Source organism: Chiloscyllium plagiosum, unplaced genomic scaffold (genome assembly GCF_037043375.1).
Source record: "Chiloscyllium plagiosum isolate Xiang-an unplaced genomic scaffold, Cpla_swu_hap1 HiC_scaffold_9, whole genome shotgun sequence".
NCBI classification, from domain to species: Eukaryota; Metazoa; Chordata; class Chondrichthyes; order Orectolobiformes; family Hemiscylliidae; genus Chiloscyllium; species Chiloscyllium plagiosum.
This window is the reverse complement of record NW_028270147.1, coordinates 37790570-37807936: the sequence shown is the minus strand read 5'-3', so window position 1 is coordinate 37807936 and position 17367 is coordinate 37790570. Positions and strand designations below refer to the sequence as shown.

The window sequence follows — 17367 nt, the reverse complement described above, 5'->3', positions numbered from 1 at the left end:
TTATTCATTGTAATGGAGGTCCAATTGTATCTAAAGTTGAATTGTGAAGCAGCCTGCAATCATCTCAACTGATTAGCACTTGTTATGTTGACAGAAAACAAACATTCCATTTACATTTTAACACTTGGCAGAGCAGATAACTCGCACACTCTGCCAATCTTCATATTCAACTGCCTGTTCTGCTAAAACTCAAAATCAAGTTCACAATTCTGCCAAATATCCAAAAGGAAATTCATTAACAACTATCACAGAATGATAAGTGGGGTTGAACAACCAAATTCCCAAAGCACCAATAAAAAAAAGTCACAATATTAAAAATGAAGTTCAACTTTTGCACTGTAATGGAATAGAAGGTCCAACTGGATAAAAATCGACTTCAGGACAAGCACAAGTTGTAATGAAAGGTCAGAGTTGTGATAAACAAAGGGTCAGTGCTTTCCTATTTTCAAATTATTCATTTTTGGAATACAGAAGAGAATTTCAAATTTGCCGATGTAACAAAACAGAAGAGGAATAAGAAACAATGACAGTGAAAAGAATCACCTACAGCATCAAATGGACAAGCAAGCAGAATGGCAGACTATTTAATACAGACAAGGCCGAACTGATGCAATTCCACAAAAGGAAGGTAGAGTAAATATAAATTGTGTGCAAGAACTGAGGGACCTTGGGAGGTTCATTTTCAAACCAATCTTTGAAAATGGAGGACTCATTAAGAAAATAGTTAGCAAAGCTTACAGATTCTTGGGTTTCACACAGAGCTGTTGAGTACAAAATGAGAGTGGTTATGCTGAATCTTTATAAATGTAAAAAACCCTTAAAGTATTCCCAAAACACCAAATAGTCAAGGAGCAAAAGAGAGGAGGGAGGAAATAAATATAACTACCACTAGAGGAAAAGTGCTTGACAAATTAACAGGTTAATGGCTGATATGTCAACTGGACATGATGGGCTAAACACTAGGATTTTAAGGGAAGAAGCTACACAGATCATGCGTGCACTGGTACTACTCTTCCAAAAATCCCTAAATTCTTGGACATACCAGAGAATTGGAAAACTGATTTAAACATTTTACATTGGCAAAAATGGAGGGAAACAAAAACAGAAATGTTACCACACAAAGGCAGACAGCCGAACCAAATCAGCCTTTGGACCTCTCTATTCACAACACAGTAAAATTAAACAAAGACCCCCAACAATCACTAATGGCACCTCACCTGACATTTGAATAACCAATCCCAAATCTTTGTGAATGAATAAATTTCCAGGTCCTGTATTTGTACCTTAAAAAGACTTGAAGAAAATTAAATAACAGTAATCAATTAATGTCTCGGCTTTAATCCCAACAAGTGAGTTTTCAGCCCCCATTTACACACAAGATAGACAAACAAATGCAACTAAGGAATAAATAAAAGCAGCAAAACAGGTCAAATTACTTAAATGGCTTTCATGATGCACTGCTTCACAGGCCCAGATGTGGACTCCTTGGTTACTTTTCTAAAACTGCCAATTAGCATCACTTCTCAGTTCACTCAGGTATACATAACAATCCTTCTACTTTCTACTCTTTCGGCTTCTGGCAGCTGGTGCAGGAGATTAGGCAGACAGCTGTTAAATCTTCATGCTGTGTTGTCAGCAGCCAAGCTCATCTCCCCAGAAAACATTCAAAATAAAACTTCAATTCCATTTCCGAGTGACAGACTGATTGTCTTCATCACCCACGCCACACACATCCTTCCCTCCCAACCCCCTCACAGAGGCCTCAATTACCATCCAACATCTGCCATCTGCTTGAACATAAGGTTTCTTCCAACTTACCAGAACCAATTCCCAGATACTGATCTCGTTAATAGAAGTTGGCTATCTGTTTAAACACAATAGTCTTCTCTGGCTCACTGTCTGCAGCAAACCTTTTAATCAAGAATTAGCCTCCAACTAGCCTTACAAACAAGCAATTTTTTGGTTTGTTCCTTCCCTCTTACTACAAGCTGTCCCAAAGTCCACAAGTCATCCTCAGTTCACAATTCCCAGATCATAACTCCAAACCAAAATTGATTAAAAAAAAATAAAAGTAATGCAATATCAGCACGGGATCTAACAGTAACAAGTTAGTGTAATATTTGACATTGGGAAAGTGGAGCATTTTCAGGATAGAAATTTAACTAGTGGAGTGCCACAGTAGGAGGTGCTGGAGGGACAGAATTAATTACAATATATGTTAATGACTTGAAGAAGAAAGTGAATGTACTACAGACAAGTTTGCAGGTGAAACAAAAATAGATAGGAGGATAAGTGGTGAGAATAAAAGTCTGAAGAGAGCTGTGTATAGGCTCAGTGAGTAAGCGTAAATTTGGCAGATGAAATAAATGAGAAAATGTGAAGTTATCCACTTGGGTAAGAAGAATAAAAGGGCTGAATATTATTTAAAATGGAGAAACTTGCAGAAAGAGGTCACATGAGGGATTCAGAGCCCTTGAATATGAATTACAAAAAGATAGTATACTAAGTTAAGCCAACAATAGGAACAATAAGTGAATTATTGGCCTTTATTCCAAAGGATGTGGAGAATAAAAATCATCTTGCTCAAGTATAAAAGGCATTAGTCAGACCATATCTAATATGCTGTGAACATTTTCGGTTCCCTTTTCTAAGGAACGATTGTCTAGCATTGGAGGCAGTCCAGAGAAGATTCACTCTTAACCCCAGGGATTTTCTTGTGAGGAGAGATTGTATAGGTTGGGCTCAGAAGAAAAAAGATGAGCTTATTAAAACACAAGAGTCTTAAGGGGCTTGGTAGGGTGGATGCTGAGAGGTTGTTTTCACTTATGGAACAGTCTCGGACCATAAACACACTCAGAGTAAGGGTTCAACCATGTAGTACAAGGATGATGAGGATTTTCTTTCCACACTCAGGTCACTGAATTCACTGAATTCTTTACCACAGCGGGTTTAAGGCTGGGTCATTAATTGTATTCAGGCCAAGATAGATTTTTCAATCAGTATAGCATTTAAGCGCTATGATGATAAGCCTTACATAGAAACAGAAACATAGAAAAATACAGCGCAGTACAGGCCCTTTGGCCCTCGATGTTGCACCGATCCAAGCCCACCTCACCTACACTAGCCCACTATCCTCCATATGCCTATCCAATGCCCGTTTAAATGCCCATAAAGAGGGAGAGTCCACCACTGCTACTGGCAGGGCATTCCATGAACTCACGACTCGCTGAGTAAAGAATCTACCCCTAACATCTGTCCTATACCTACCACCCCTTAATTTAAAGCTATGCCCCCTCGTAATAGCTGACTCCATACGTGGAAAAGAGTTCTCATGGTCAACTCTATCTAAACCCCTAATCATCTTGTACACCTCTATCAAGTCACCCCTAAACCTTCTTCTCTCCAATGAAAACAGCCCCAAGTGCCTCAGCCTTTCCTCATCCTCAGACAGGATGAGCTGACTAACCTACTTCAATTCCTATGTCATACAATCTAACTTTTGTTAGGCCACAACTGTTTACAATGGCTGAGAAAGGATACAAGGGTCTCTAAACAGGTGCAAAGAGAAATTTACCAGAATGGTTCCAAAGATGTGAGATTTACAGTTGGGTTGTTCTGTTTGGAGTGAAGGGGATTGAAAGGAAATTTAAGATATAAAGCGTACAAGATGACAACAGATTCATGCAAGTATTGAAAACTGTTCTAGTCGGCTATTCTAAGGGCCAGAAGACTTAGATTTCAGTTTTGGGCAAAAGTTGCAAGAGGGTGAAGGGGAAGCTTATTCTTTTCAAAAGTATAAAGTGTAATGAGTGGGAACCCACTATCAACAAGAGCCAGCATTTATTATCCATCCTAAATTGGATCTGAAAACATGGTGAGCTGCCTTCTTCAACCATGCAGTCCCTACAATGTAGACATACACAATCTATTTTGTCAGGCAGAGAATTCCACGTTTTTGATCCAGTGACAGTGCAGTGATCTAGTTCCAAGTATGCATTTAATTCAAGATGTTGACTTAAGTATTTTTGTCAGTTTTAGCAAAAATTTCACAAATCTCAGAACACAGATGTGCATGACTAAAATCATAATTTCAGTGAATGCCAGTCACTGTGTAAAGAAGGTCATTGCATGGACAGAATATAAAAGCAAAGAATGACTAAAAATAAGGATGAAAAAGTAGAGCATGAGAGAAAATTATTCAGAAATATAAAAATAGATAAGAGTTTCTATAAATATTTAAAAAGAAAACGATTTAACAAGATGAGTTTTAATCTTATAGAAAGTTATTTTGTATTATTAATTCTTCAACTAAGGAAATGGCAATGGAACAAGTATTTTGCAAGAGTCTTCACTGTAGAGAATACACCTAACAACTATGGTTAAGCCACATTTGAAGTATTGTGTGCAATTCTGATCGCCAAACAGGAAGGACACGACACGAGAAAGAGTGCAAAGGAGGTTTACCAGGCTGCTCCCTGGATTGGATGTATTAGCAATAAGGACAGATTGGACAAACTTTGATTGGTTTTGCTATAGAGTGTTAGACCACTGAGGGTTTTACCTGACAGAAGTATATAAAGTTATGAGAAACATGCACAGGGCGGACAGACTGAGTCTTTTTCCCCACGGTGGTAATTGAAAATACTAAGACTCTTAATATAAGATTGGGGGCTGGGGTGATGTTTAAAGGACAGGCGTGGCATATTTTTTGTAAAACAAAGGTTAAGTGGAAGGTGCCTGTCAAGGGGGGTGGTAGAAACAGATGCAATAGCAATGTTTTAGAGGTACTTCAACAGACATGTGAACAGTCAGGGAATAGAAGGAGAGGGACCCTGGGATGCATGCAAAATGGGATTAGTTTAGAATGGTCAGCACAGACATGGGCAGAAGGGCCTGGTCCTGTCCTGTACTATACTAACTTCATTCCCAGAGCAGCAAAAATATAAGGCAATGGAAAGGAGGGGAGGAATTCAGGAAAATTACCAGAGAAGTGGTACTGAGCAAATTGCTGACAAGTGCTTGGGTCCTGATGGCCTTCATCTTAGGGTCTTAAGAGTGGCTAATGAAATAGCTGAGATATTGACTGTAGTTTTCCAATGTTCCCTTGATTCAGGGATGATCCTATTACATTGGCAGATAGCATTCTCCCAATGACTATTTGTAAAGACATTATAACAGGCATTTAGATCATTAGTTCAAAGAAATCAGGCTTGCTTTTGTGTAAAGGAAACTAGCTTTGACAAATCCACTGAAATTGTTTAGAGAACATGCTGTAGATAATTAGGAACTGGTGGATGCCCCTGTTCTTAGATTACCAGAACGCATAAGGTACCACATCAAACAGGATTACAGAAAGTAAAAGTTAGTCATATAGAGGGCAGCATATTAGCACGGTTAGAATTTTGGTTGACCAACGGAAATCAATAGGCATGAGTCTTTTTTTTCAGGTTAGCAAAATGTAACAATTGTTGTACTACAGGGTTTGGTGCTAGAATCTTAACGGTTTACAAGTTACATAAATAATTTGAGAAAGCACAGGAGGTATGGTTATCATATTGTCTAATGGCACAAAGCTAGAAAAGTATGTTGTGAAGACGACACAAGGGGGTTACAAAAACATATGGTTGGATTATATGATGGGGCCAAAGATCTGGCAAGTGGAGTAAAATGCAGGAAAGTTTGAAATTATCCATTTGCAAAGAAAAATAAAAAGTGCAATATTTAAATGCTGAGAGATTACAGGGCTCAAATGCAGAGAGATCTGGGTATCCTCATACTTGAATCACAAAAGATTGCATGTGGGCACAGAATTAAATTACTAAAAGGTTATAGGATTATAAGAGGACTTCAACACAATAATTTAGTTATGCTTCAGTTATACAGGACACTTGTTTGATTTGATTTATTGTAGTCACATACCTCAGTACAGTGAAAAGCTGTGTTTTGCAAGCAGTATGGGCAGATTAAAGCAAACAAGGACATACAGACCGTAGGGTGCTTAGACAGTGACAGGCAGACAAGGTTATGGCTGCACAGGAGGTAGACAAAGGAAGATCAACATTAGCAAGACCAACAATTATTTGAAGTTAGAGAGGTGTTGAGCCCACAAGTGGAGTACGGCACAGTGTATTGGTCTCCCCAGTGAAGGATGTCAATGCACTAGCAGCAATTCTGAGAAGGTTTACCAACCAATACGTAAATGAAAGAGTTCTCTCATGAGCAAAGTCTGGAGTTTCGAAGAGCAAGTAGTGATTTGTGTCCAGAACAATAAATTCTAGAGCAGTCTTGACAAGGATGTGGAGAACACAAAGAATCAAGAAATAGGGATCGCCCATTTAGATTAGATTCCCTACAGTATGGAAACAGGCCCTTCGGCCCAACAAGTCCACACCTACCCTCCGAAGAGAAACCAACCCGTACCCATTCCCCTGCATTTACCCCTGACGAATACACCTAACACTACGGCTAATTTAGCATGGCCAATTCACCTAGCTTGCACATCTTTTGTGGGAGGAAATCGGAGTACCGGAGGAAACCCACACAGACATGGGGAGAATGTGCAGACTCCACACAGACAGATGCCCGAGGTGGGAATTGAACCCGGGTCCCTGATGCTGTGAGGCAGCAGTGCTAACCACTGAGCCACCGTGCCTAAAAGAGAGACAAGAGGAAATCACTTCAGAAAACAGAGTATCTTTGGAACGCTCTTCCTGAAAAAAAAGGGAATTGGAAACAAGGTCTTTTCCCCAGGGTAGGAGTGACCAAAACTTGAGGGCATAGGTTTAAAGTGAGAGAAAAGATTTAAAAGTGACCAGAAAGGCAACTTTTTTAATTGAGGGTGGTGCATATAGAACATAGAACAATACAGCGCAGAACAGGCCTTTCGGCCCTCGATGTTGCACCAACCTGTGAACTATTCTCAGCTCGTCCCCCCCTACACTATCCCATCATCATCCATGTGCTTATCCAAGGATTGTTTAAATCTCCCTAATGTGGCTGAGTTAACTACATTGGCAGGTAGGGCATTCCACACCCTTACCACTCTGCGTAAAGAACCTGCCTCTGACATCTGCCTTAAATTTATCACCCCTCAATTTGCAGTTATGCCCCCTCGTACAAGCTGACGTCATCATCCTAGGAAGAAGACTTTCGCTGTCTATTCTATCTAATCCTCTGATCATCTTGTATGTCTCTCTCAAATCCTCTCAGCCTTCTTTCCAATAAGAGACCCAAGTCTCTCAGCCTTTCCTCATAAGACCTTCCCTCCACACCAGGCAACATCCTGGTAAATCTTCTCTGCACCTTTTCCAATGCTTCCACATCCTCCTGTAATGGGGCGATCAGAACTGTACACAATATTCCAAGTGCGGGCATGCTAGCGTTTTGTATAGTTGCAGCATGACATTACGGCTCGAACTCAATCCCTCTACCAATAAAACCTAGCACACCGTATGCCTTCTTCACAGCACTATCCGCCTGGGTGGCAACTTTTAGGGATCTATGTACATGGACTCCAAGATCCCTCTGCACATCCACACTACCAAGAATCTTTCCATTGACCCAGTACTCTGCCTTCCTGTTATTCTTCCCAAAGTGAATCACCTCACATTTAGCTGCATTGAACTCTGTTTGCCACCTCTCAGCCAATCCTGCAGTTTATCCACGTCCCCCTGCAACCTGTTTCTTCCAAACTGTCCACTACTCCACCGACTTTAGTATCATTTATAAATTTACAAATCTATCCATCTATGCCTGCATTTATAAAAATGACGAACAGCAGTGGTCCCAAAACAGATCCTTGTGGCACACCACCAGTAACGGGACTCCAGGCTGAATATTTTTCGTCAACCACCACTCGCTGCCTTCTTTCAGAAAGCCAGTTTCTAATCCAAACCGCTAAATCACCCTCAATTCCATGCCTCTGCATTTTCTCCGACATCTTACCATGTGGAACCTTATCAAAGGTTTTACTGAAGTCCATGTATACCGCTTCAACTGCCCTTACCACATCTACATGATTGGACACTTTCTCAAAAAACTCAATGAGGTTTGAGAGACGACCTGCCCTTGATGAAACCATGTTGACTATCTGCAATCAAGTTGTTACTTGCTGGATAATTACAAATCCTCCCTCTCAGTTTTTTCCAAAATTTTTCCTACAACAGAATGAAGGCTCACCGGTCTATAATTACGTGGGTCATCTCTACTGTCCTTCTTGAACAAGGGCACAACATTTGCAATCCTCCAATCTTCTGGTACTAAACCTGTAGACAATGACGACTCAAGGATCAAAGCCAAAGGCTCTGCTATATCCTCCCTAGCTTCCCAGAGAAGCCTTGGATAAATCCCATCCAGGCCATGGGACTTGTCTACTTTCACTCCTTCTAGAATTGATAACACCTCTACATAACTAACCTCGATCTTTTCTAGTCTAATATCTCATTCTTCTCCTCTACAATATTCTTCTTTTCCTGAGTGAAAACCAATAAATGTCCGTTTAGCACCTCTCCAACCTCCACAGGGTCCACACTCAACTTCCCACTTCTGTCTTTGACGGGCTCTATTCCTACCCTAGTCATCCTTTTATTCCTCACATACCAATAGAAAGCCTTATCCTACTTACTAAAGACTGCTTGTGTCCTCTCTTTGCTCTTCTTAATTCTCTTTAAATCCTTCCTAGCTGATCTGTAACTCTCCATCACCTCATCTGAATCATCTTGTCTCATCAACACATAAGCCTCCTTCTTCCACTTAACAAGAGATGTAATTTCTGTAGTAAACCACGGTTCCCTTACCCTATCAAGGTATTATCATATATGGAACAAGTTGCCAGAAGTGTTGGTGGAAACAGGTACGGTTACAACATTGAAAACATATTTGAACAGGTACATGGGTAAAAAAGGTTGAAAGGGATACCGGCCAAACATAGCAAAAGGGACCAACCTGGTTGGCATGGATGGGTGGGTCAAAGGGCCATTTCCGTGCTGTATTACTTGATGACCCCTCCCTTCAGTAACCATAAATGCAAGTGTGCTCACCTCCCTTGAATGTTTTTAAACCAGAAGTAGATGGATTCTTGTTAAGCAAGAGGGTGAAAGGTTATTATGGATCAGCTGGAATGTGAATTTGAGATTAAAATTAGATTGGCCACGATCTTATTGAATGGCAGAGTGGTTTGAGCAACTGAACTACCTATGCTTGATCCTTAAATGACCTGTTCTAATGCAAGTCACTAAGGTATTAGTGAAAAAAAAATTCCATCTAATCTACATGTAACTATTTACTTGGTGGGTGTATCACATTAATTTAATATTCCCCCAGCAGGAGTTACTTCTAATGTCTATGCCTAAGGCTGTAATTTCTGACTCCAATTGACTTGCCTCAGAAAATATCAAAAACAAAGTTGGTCTAATTAATAAAAGTATTTGTTAAAACATCAATCAAGGTTTTAACAATGGCAGAGAGGGGCAAGTTTCACTTTTAATCAGTACAAACATGAGAACAAATCACAAACATCAACAAGTCAATTGTCTACAATAATACTGTAGATAGAGGTTTGATGAACAGATTGACAACGTCACCAAATCACTACATTACAGAAACTTAAGCAAAAGAAATGGGAAGATTCCAGTTTATCTATGGATGCAATAAAAGAAAAACTTGAAGTTAGGATAAATAGACAAGGCCTTTTCCCTAGACTGGGAAAGTCCAGAACAAGAGGGCTGAAAATGTGTTGCTGGAACAGCGCAGCAGGTCAGGTAGCATCCAGGGAACAGGAGAATCGACGTTTCGGGCATAAGCCCTTCTTCAGAATTATGCCCGAAACGTCGATTCTCCTGTTCCCTGGATGCTGCCTGACCTGCTGCGCTGTTCCAGCAACACATTTTCAGCTCTGACCTCCAGCATCTGCAGACCTCACTTTCTCCCAGAACAAGAGGGCACAGGTTTAAGATGAGAGGGGAAAAGTCTTAGGAGAGACCCAAGAGGTAACTTTTTCACTCAAACAGTGGCGCATGTAATGGAATGAGCTGCCAGAGGAAGTGGAGAAGACTGGTACAATTACAACATTCAAAAAGTATCTGGGTGGGTACATGAAATAGGAAGGGTTTAGAGGGATATGGGCCAAATGCTGGCAAATGGGACTAGATTTGGTTAGAATATCTGGTCAGCATGGACGAATTGGACCAAAGGGTCAGTTTCTGTGCTGTACATCTCTAGATACTGAAGAGAGAGATCAATCGGAGATTGGTACCGTTGAGAAAAAAAGCTAGTCAAACAGCCATGGCAGGCAGGGACAAAGCAGAGAACAAGGTAGGATTGATAAATAAAACTGCATTTATTTGAATGCAAAGAGCCTAACAGGGAAGGCAGATGAACTCTGGGTTCAAAGAATGGGCCTGGGAAATCATAATTACAGAAACGTGGCTGAGGGATGGACAGGACTGGCAGCTTGACGTTCCAGGATACAAATACTGCAGGAAGGACAGAAAGGGAGGCAAGAGGAGGAGTGTCGTTTTTGATAAGGGATAGTATTACAGCTGTACTGAGGGAGGATATCCCTGGAAGTTATTTGGGTGGAACTGAGAAATAAGAAATAAGAAATGGTCAGAGGGAAATTGAGAATCAAATTTGTAAGGAGATCTCAGTTATCTGTAAGAATAATAGGGTGGTTATGGTAGGGGATTTTAAACTTTCCAAACATAAGACTGGGATTGCCATAATATTAAGGGTTTAGATGGAGGAGAATTTTGTTAAGCATGTAAAAGAAAATTTTTGATTCAGTATGTGGATATACCTACTAGAGAAGGTGCAAAACTTGACCTACTCTTGGGGAAAAAAGGCAGGGCAGGTGACTGAGGTGTCAGTGACCGTAATTCTATTAGATTTAAAATAGTGATGGAAAAGGATAGACCAGATCTAAAAGTTGAAGTTCTAAATTGGAGAAAGGCTAATTTTGACAGTATTCGTCTAGAGCTTTCGAGAGCTGATTGGGGGCAGATGTTCACAGGTAAAAGGACAGTTGGAAAATGGGAAGCCTGCAAAAGTGAGACAACGAGAATCCGGAGACAGTATATTCCTGTTACGGTGAAAGCCTGGTAGGCAGAGAGAATGCTGGATGATTGAAGAAATTGAGGGTTTGGTTAAGAAAGAGAAGGAAGCTTTTGTCAGGTATAGACAGGATAGATGGAGTGAATCCTTAGAGTATAAGGCAGTAAATATATAGTGAAGAGGGAAATCTGGAAGGCAAAAAGGGGACAGGAGATAGCTTTGGCAAATAGGGTTAAGGAGAACCCAAAGGGTTTTTACAAATACATTAAGGACAATGGGGTAACTAGGGGGAGAATGGAGCCCCTCAAAGTTCAGTGAGGCAACCTTTGTGTAGAGCCGCAGGAGATGGGGCAAGATATTAAACGAGATTTTTATATCAGTATTTACCGTGGAAAAGGACATGGAAGATACAGAATATCGGAAAATAGATGGTGACATCTTTAAAAAATGTCCATAATACAGAGGAGCAAGTGCTAAATGTCTTGAAATGCAAACAGGTGGATAAATCTCCAACACCTGATCAGGTGAACTCATGAACTCTGTGGGAAGCTAGGGAAGTGATTGCTGGACCCCTTGCTGAGATATTTATATCATCAATAGTCACAGGTGAGGTGCTACAAGACTGGAGGTTGGCTAACATGGTGCCACTATTTAAGAAAGATGGTAAGGACTAGCCAAGAATTATAGACCAGCGAGCCTGACATTGGTGGTGGGCAAGTTGTTGGAGGGACAGGATTAATATGTATTTGGAAAGGCAAGGACTGATTAGGAATAGTCAACATGGCTTTGTTAGTGGCATGTCTCTCAAACTTGATTTGAGTTTTTTGAAGTAGTAACAAAGAGGACTGATGAGAGGAGAGTGGTAGACGTGATCTATAATGACTTCAGTGAGGCATTCGACAAGGTTCTGCATTAGAGACTGGTTAGCAAGTTTAGATCTTGGAAAACAGTGAGAACTAGCCATTTGGATACAGAACTGGTTCAAAGGTAAAAGTCATGGGGTAGTCAAGGGTTGCTTTTCAGACTGGAGGCCTGTGACCAGTGGAGTGCCACAAGGATCGGTGCTGGATCCATTGCTTTTCATCATTTATATAAGCGATTTGGGTGTGAACATTGGAGGTAAAATTAGTAGTTTTGCAGATGACACCAAAATTGGAGGTGCAGTGAAGAAGGTTACCTCAGATTACAACAGGATCTTGATCAGAGGAGTCAATGGGCTGAGGACTGGCAGATGGAGTTTAATTTAGATAAATGTGAGGTGCTGCATTTTGGGAAAGCAAATCTTAGTAGGACTTATACACTTAATGGTAAGGTCCTAGGGAGTGTTGCTGAACAAAGAGACCATGGAATGCAGGTAGATAGGATAGTGAAAGCGGTGTTTGGTATACTTTCTTTTATTGGAAAGAGCACTGAGTACAAGAGTTGGGAGGTCATATGTTGCAGCTGTACATTGGTGAGGCCACTATTGGAATATTGCATGCAATTCTGGTCTCCTTCCTATCAGAAGGATGTTGTGAAACTTCAAAGGGATCAGAAAAGATTTAAAAGGATGGCGCAAGGTTGGAGGATTTGAGCTATAGGGAGAGGTTGAATCGGCTGCGACTGTCTTCCCTTGAGTGCTTAGGCGGAGGCTGAGGGGTGACCTTATAGAGGCTTATAAAATAATAAGGCTATGGATAGGATAGGCAAGGTCTTTTTCTGGGGTGGGAGAGTCCAGAACTAGAAGGCATAGGCTTAGGATGAGAGGAGAAAGATATAAAAGTGACCTAAGGGGCAACTTTTTCACACAGAGGGTGGTACATTTATGGAATGAGCTGCGAGAAGTAGTGGTGGAGGCTGGTACAATTGCAACATTTAAAAGGCATACGAAGGGTTTCGAGGGATATGGGCCAGGTGCTGGCAAACGGGACTAGATTGGATTGGGATATCTGGACTGCATGGATGAGTTGAAACGAAGGGTCTATTTCCGTGCTGCGCATCTCTATGCCTCTATGTGAAAGGTTCAAGCATCTGAATTTCATTTTTGGTGGAGTTGCTGTTGGAGGACTTTCCAGGGGGTGTTGAAACACCACGCAAAAAAAAAACAGTATGAGCAGCTGGGCATGGTACAAACAGGTACTTGGGGACTGGCTAACCTGCAGCCAACCCCATCGAACAGCACAGTGTTAGCTTGCTTTCCCTCCGTGGATGCTGGCTGGCCCGCTGTGATCAATCGGGGAGGGGGAGGGGGAGGGGGAGGGGGGGGGGGGAGGGGGAGGGGGAGGGGGGGGGGGAGGGGGGGGGGGAGGGGGGGGGGGGAGGGGGGGGGGGAGGGGGGGGGGGAGGGGGAGGGGGGAGGGGGGGGGAGGGGGAGGGGGAGAGAGGGAGAGAGGGAGAGGGGGGAGAGGGGGAGGGGGGGGAGGGGGAGGGGGAGGGGGAGAGGGAGGAGGGGGAGAGGGAGGAGGGGGAGAGGGAGGAGGGGGAGGGGGAGGAGGGGGGGGAGGGGGAGGGAGGGGGGGGAGGGGGAGGGGGAGGGGGGGGGAGGGGGAGGGAGGGGGGGGGAGGGGGAGGGGGAGGGGGGGAGGGGGGAGGGGGGGGAGGGGGAGGGGGGGGAATGGGGGTAGAGGGGGGAATGGGAATGGGGGTGGGGGGGGGAGGGGGAATGGGAATGGGGGTGGGGGGGGGAGGGGGAATGGGGGTGGGGGGGGAGGGGGAATGGGGGTGGGGGGGGGGGGGGAGGGGGAATGGGGGTGGGGGGGGAGGGGGAATGGGGAGGGGGAATGGGGGTGGGGGGGGGAATGGGGGAGGGGGGAATGGGGGTGGGAGGGGGGAATGGGGGTGGGGGTAGGAGAGAGAGGGTGGGGACAGAGGTGGATGGGGGATGGGATTGGGGACGCGGGGTAGATGGGGGCGGGATTTAGCCGGAGAGCGTGACTGAAACACCGAGAACGACACTTGGCACGCGGAGCACGGCAATGTCGGCCACAATGTGCACTCACCTCCGCCTCACCTCAGCTCTGCCCGGACACTGACCCTCCCCGGCACCGTCGCCATCACAAACTCTCATCTCCAAGGCCCACCTCTCGCGAGAACAGCCGCCGCCAGTTTACGATCATCCAACCCCTAAATGGAGTTCTTCTTAAAGCGAGACCCAGCAGCAAATCCGTGCAGGGTCAGTGCATCATCCAGGTGCTGGTCACCAGCATAAGCTTGATCACTTCCACAAGCTACTGGAGATGTGCTTGAACGAAAGAACGTGCAATATTAACGGTTACAGAACTCAGCAGGGGGAAAACACTGAAATAAAACCAAGGACTGCAGATGCTGGAGGTCTGAAACAAACAAAACCAGAAATTGCTGGAGACACTCAATTTGTCTGGCAGCATGTGTGTGTGTGCAAAGAGAAACAGAGTTAGCATTTCGACTCCTGTTTTTTCTCTCTTCGCATGCTGCCAGACCTGCTGATTTTCTCCAGCAATTTCTGTTTTTGTTGCTGAAGGAGGATCAAATTGAACTCGCAATGTTAACTCTTTATTTCTCTCAATAGATACTGTTGAGTTTCTGTCTTGGTTTCAGATTTCCACTATTTCCCTTTTAGATCAAGTTCAGAATTGTGTTTTCCCCCCTTTCAGAGTGCAATTGCTACTTATAAATCTTAATATTACACATCAAGATCAGTTTACTCAAACATGCACCTGGACAATTAAAACCCATTTTGTTCCAATGTTAAATTGAAAGTTTTCAACTTATGCACATAGCCCTTTTAAGTCAGTTATTTCTGATATGCTTGAACTGAAGATGCAGCAATATTAATGGTTACAGAACTCACCAGGAGGGAAACACTAAAATAAAACAAAGAACAGTAGATGCCAGAGGTCTGAAACAAACCCAGCCAGAAACTGCTGGAGAAACTCAGCAGGTATCTGTGGGAAGAAAAACAGAGTTAATGGTTCTAATCCAGTGACACATCCTCAGAACTGATAGCTGCTTGGAAAAAGATAGTATTTATGCTGATGATGGTTAGGGTAGTTGGAGATGAGTGAGAGCGGGGGGAAAAGGAAAGGCAGACAAAGCGATGAACTATAATAAGCCAACAAAGAAGCAAGGCTAGATATATGATAATGGGAACTATGAGTGGGTGAAAATGGCTTGGCTGTGCTGAAAGCAACTAATGTTATTATAAGCGCCTGAAAACAATGTCATATAATGATAAATAAATGAAATTGCATAAATGCCTGTGTCATCAGTATTCCATTTCAAGCTATACATAAACAGTACAGAACTTAAACATTGGTAAAAGGAGACTATAAGTTGAAGCTTTTCACCTTGCACTCATCAGAACCAGGATGCAAGAAATGGATTTAAAAATAAACGACTCCATTTTATAGGAAGAGGTACTGATTTGCTGGACCATCCTTAGCAAAGGCAACAGCCTGGCCAATCAGAATCTTCTTACCTGGTCTGAGAATTAAGATTGTAGGTGGGAGGGGCGGGGGCTTGCTGGGTCTGTATTGTCTGCACTTTTGTATGTAACGGTATTGTCTAATGTATAAATGTCATTGTCATTGTCTTGTCACACGTGGAACTGGGATTTGAGGTTTGTCCTCCTCCCTGTAAAATGGTTGAACGGTAGGGTTCGGGGCCTAGCTTTGCTGCTCCCCTCCCTTGTAAAACTGCTGTCTTTCGTGTACAGCTGTCAATGTTTTTTGTAAATTGTTTTGTAACTTGTTTAATAAAATAAAAAAAAAAGAATTAAGATTGTAGGTGGGAGGGGCGGGGGCTTGCTGGGTCTGTATTGTCTGCACTTTTGTATGTAACGGTATTGTCTAATGTATAAATGTCATTGTCATTGTCTTGTCACACGTGGAACTGGGATTTGAGGTTTGTCCTCCTCCCTGTAAAATGGTTGAACGGTAGGGTTCGGGGCCTAGCTTTGCTGCTCCCCTCCCTTGTAAAACTGCTGTCTTTCGTGTACAGCTGTCAAAGTTTTTTTTGTAAATTGTTTTGTAACTTGTTTAATAAAATAAAAAAAAAAAGAATTAAGATTGTAGGTGGGAGGGGCGGGGGCTTGCTGGGTCTGTATTGTCTGCACTTTTGTATGTAACGGTATTGTCTAATGTATAAATGTCATTGTCACTGTCTTGCCATAAGTGGAACTGGGATTTGAGGTTTGTCCTCCTCTCCCTGTAAAATGGTTGAACGGTAGGGTTCGGGGCCTAGCTTTGCTGCTCCCCTCCCTTGTAAAACTGCTGTCTTTTGTGTACAGCTGTCAATGTTTTTTGTAAACTGTTTTGTAATTTGTTTAATAAAATTATAAACAGGGAAAAAAAAAAAAGAATTAAGATTGTAGGTGGGAGGGGCGGGGGCTTGCTGGGTCTGTATTGTCTGCACTTTTGTATGTAACGGTATTGTCTAATGTACAAATGTCATTGTCACTGTCTTATATGTGGAACTGGGATTTGAGGTTTGTCCTCCTCTCCCTGTAAATTGGTTGAACGGTAGGGTTCAGGGCCCAGCTTTGCTGCTCCTCTCCCTTGTAAAATTGCTGTCTTTTGTGTACAGCTGTCAATGTTTTTTTGTAAACTGTTTTGTAATTTGTTCAATAAAAAAAAAGAAACAGGAAAATAAAAAAAAAAAGAATTAAGATTGTAGGTGGGAGGGGCGGGGGCTTGCTGGGTCTGTATTGTCTGCACTTTTGTATGTAACGGTATTGTCTAATGTACAAATGTCATTGTCACTGTCTTGTCATATGTCGAACTGGGATTTGAGGTTTGTCCTCCTCTCCCTGTAAAATGGTTGAACGGTAGGGTTCAGGGCCTAGCTTTGCTGCTCCTCTCCCTTGTAAAATTGCTGTCTTTTGTGTACAGCTGTCAATGTTTTTTTGTAAACTGTTTTGTAATTTGTTTAATAAAATAAAAAAGAATTAAGATTGTAGGTGGGAGGGGCGGGGGCTTGCTGGGTCTATATTGTCTGCACTTTTGTATGTAACGGTATTGTCTAATGTATAAATGTCATTGTCACTGTCTTGTCACACGTGGAACTGGGATTTGAGGTTTGTCCTCCTCTCCCTGTAAAATGGTCGAACGGTAGGGTTCGGGGCCTAGCTTTGCTGCTCCCCTCCCTTGTAAAACTGCTGTCTTTTGTGTACAGCTGTCAATGTTTTTTGTAAACTGTTTTGTAATTTGTTTAATAAAATAAAAAAAAGAATTAAGATTGTAGGTGGGAGGGGCGGGGGCTTGCTAGGTCTGTATTGTCTGCACTTTTGTATGTAACGGTATTGTCTAATGTACAAATGTCATTGTCACTGTCTTGTCATACGTGGAACTGGGATTTGAGGTT

General features: G+C 42.6%; 1 protein-coding gene across 5 annotated transcripts in view; it reads right to left on the bottom strand.

Moving 5' to 3' along the window:
• ccdc24 (coiled-coil domain containing 24) overlaps window positions 1-14130 on the bottom strand; it is a 108548-nt gene extending 94418 nt beyond the window's left edge. For 2 of the 5 annotated variants that reach the window (XM_087990553.1, XM_043699074.2), the window contains exon 1: window positions 1218-1238. In XM_087990553.1, coding sequence (XP_087846679.1) covers window positions 1218-1224 — 7 coding nt within the window. In that variant the 5' untranslated portion in view covers window positions 1225-1238. Of the gene's footprint in view, window positions 1-1217; window positions 1239-7302; window positions 7314-14027 lie in introns of those variants that run through there. The other 3 variants (XM_087990555.1, XM_043699072.2, XM_043699073.2) reach the window with 3 other exon arrangements.
• Window positions 14131-17367: the final 3237 nt, after the last annotated feature.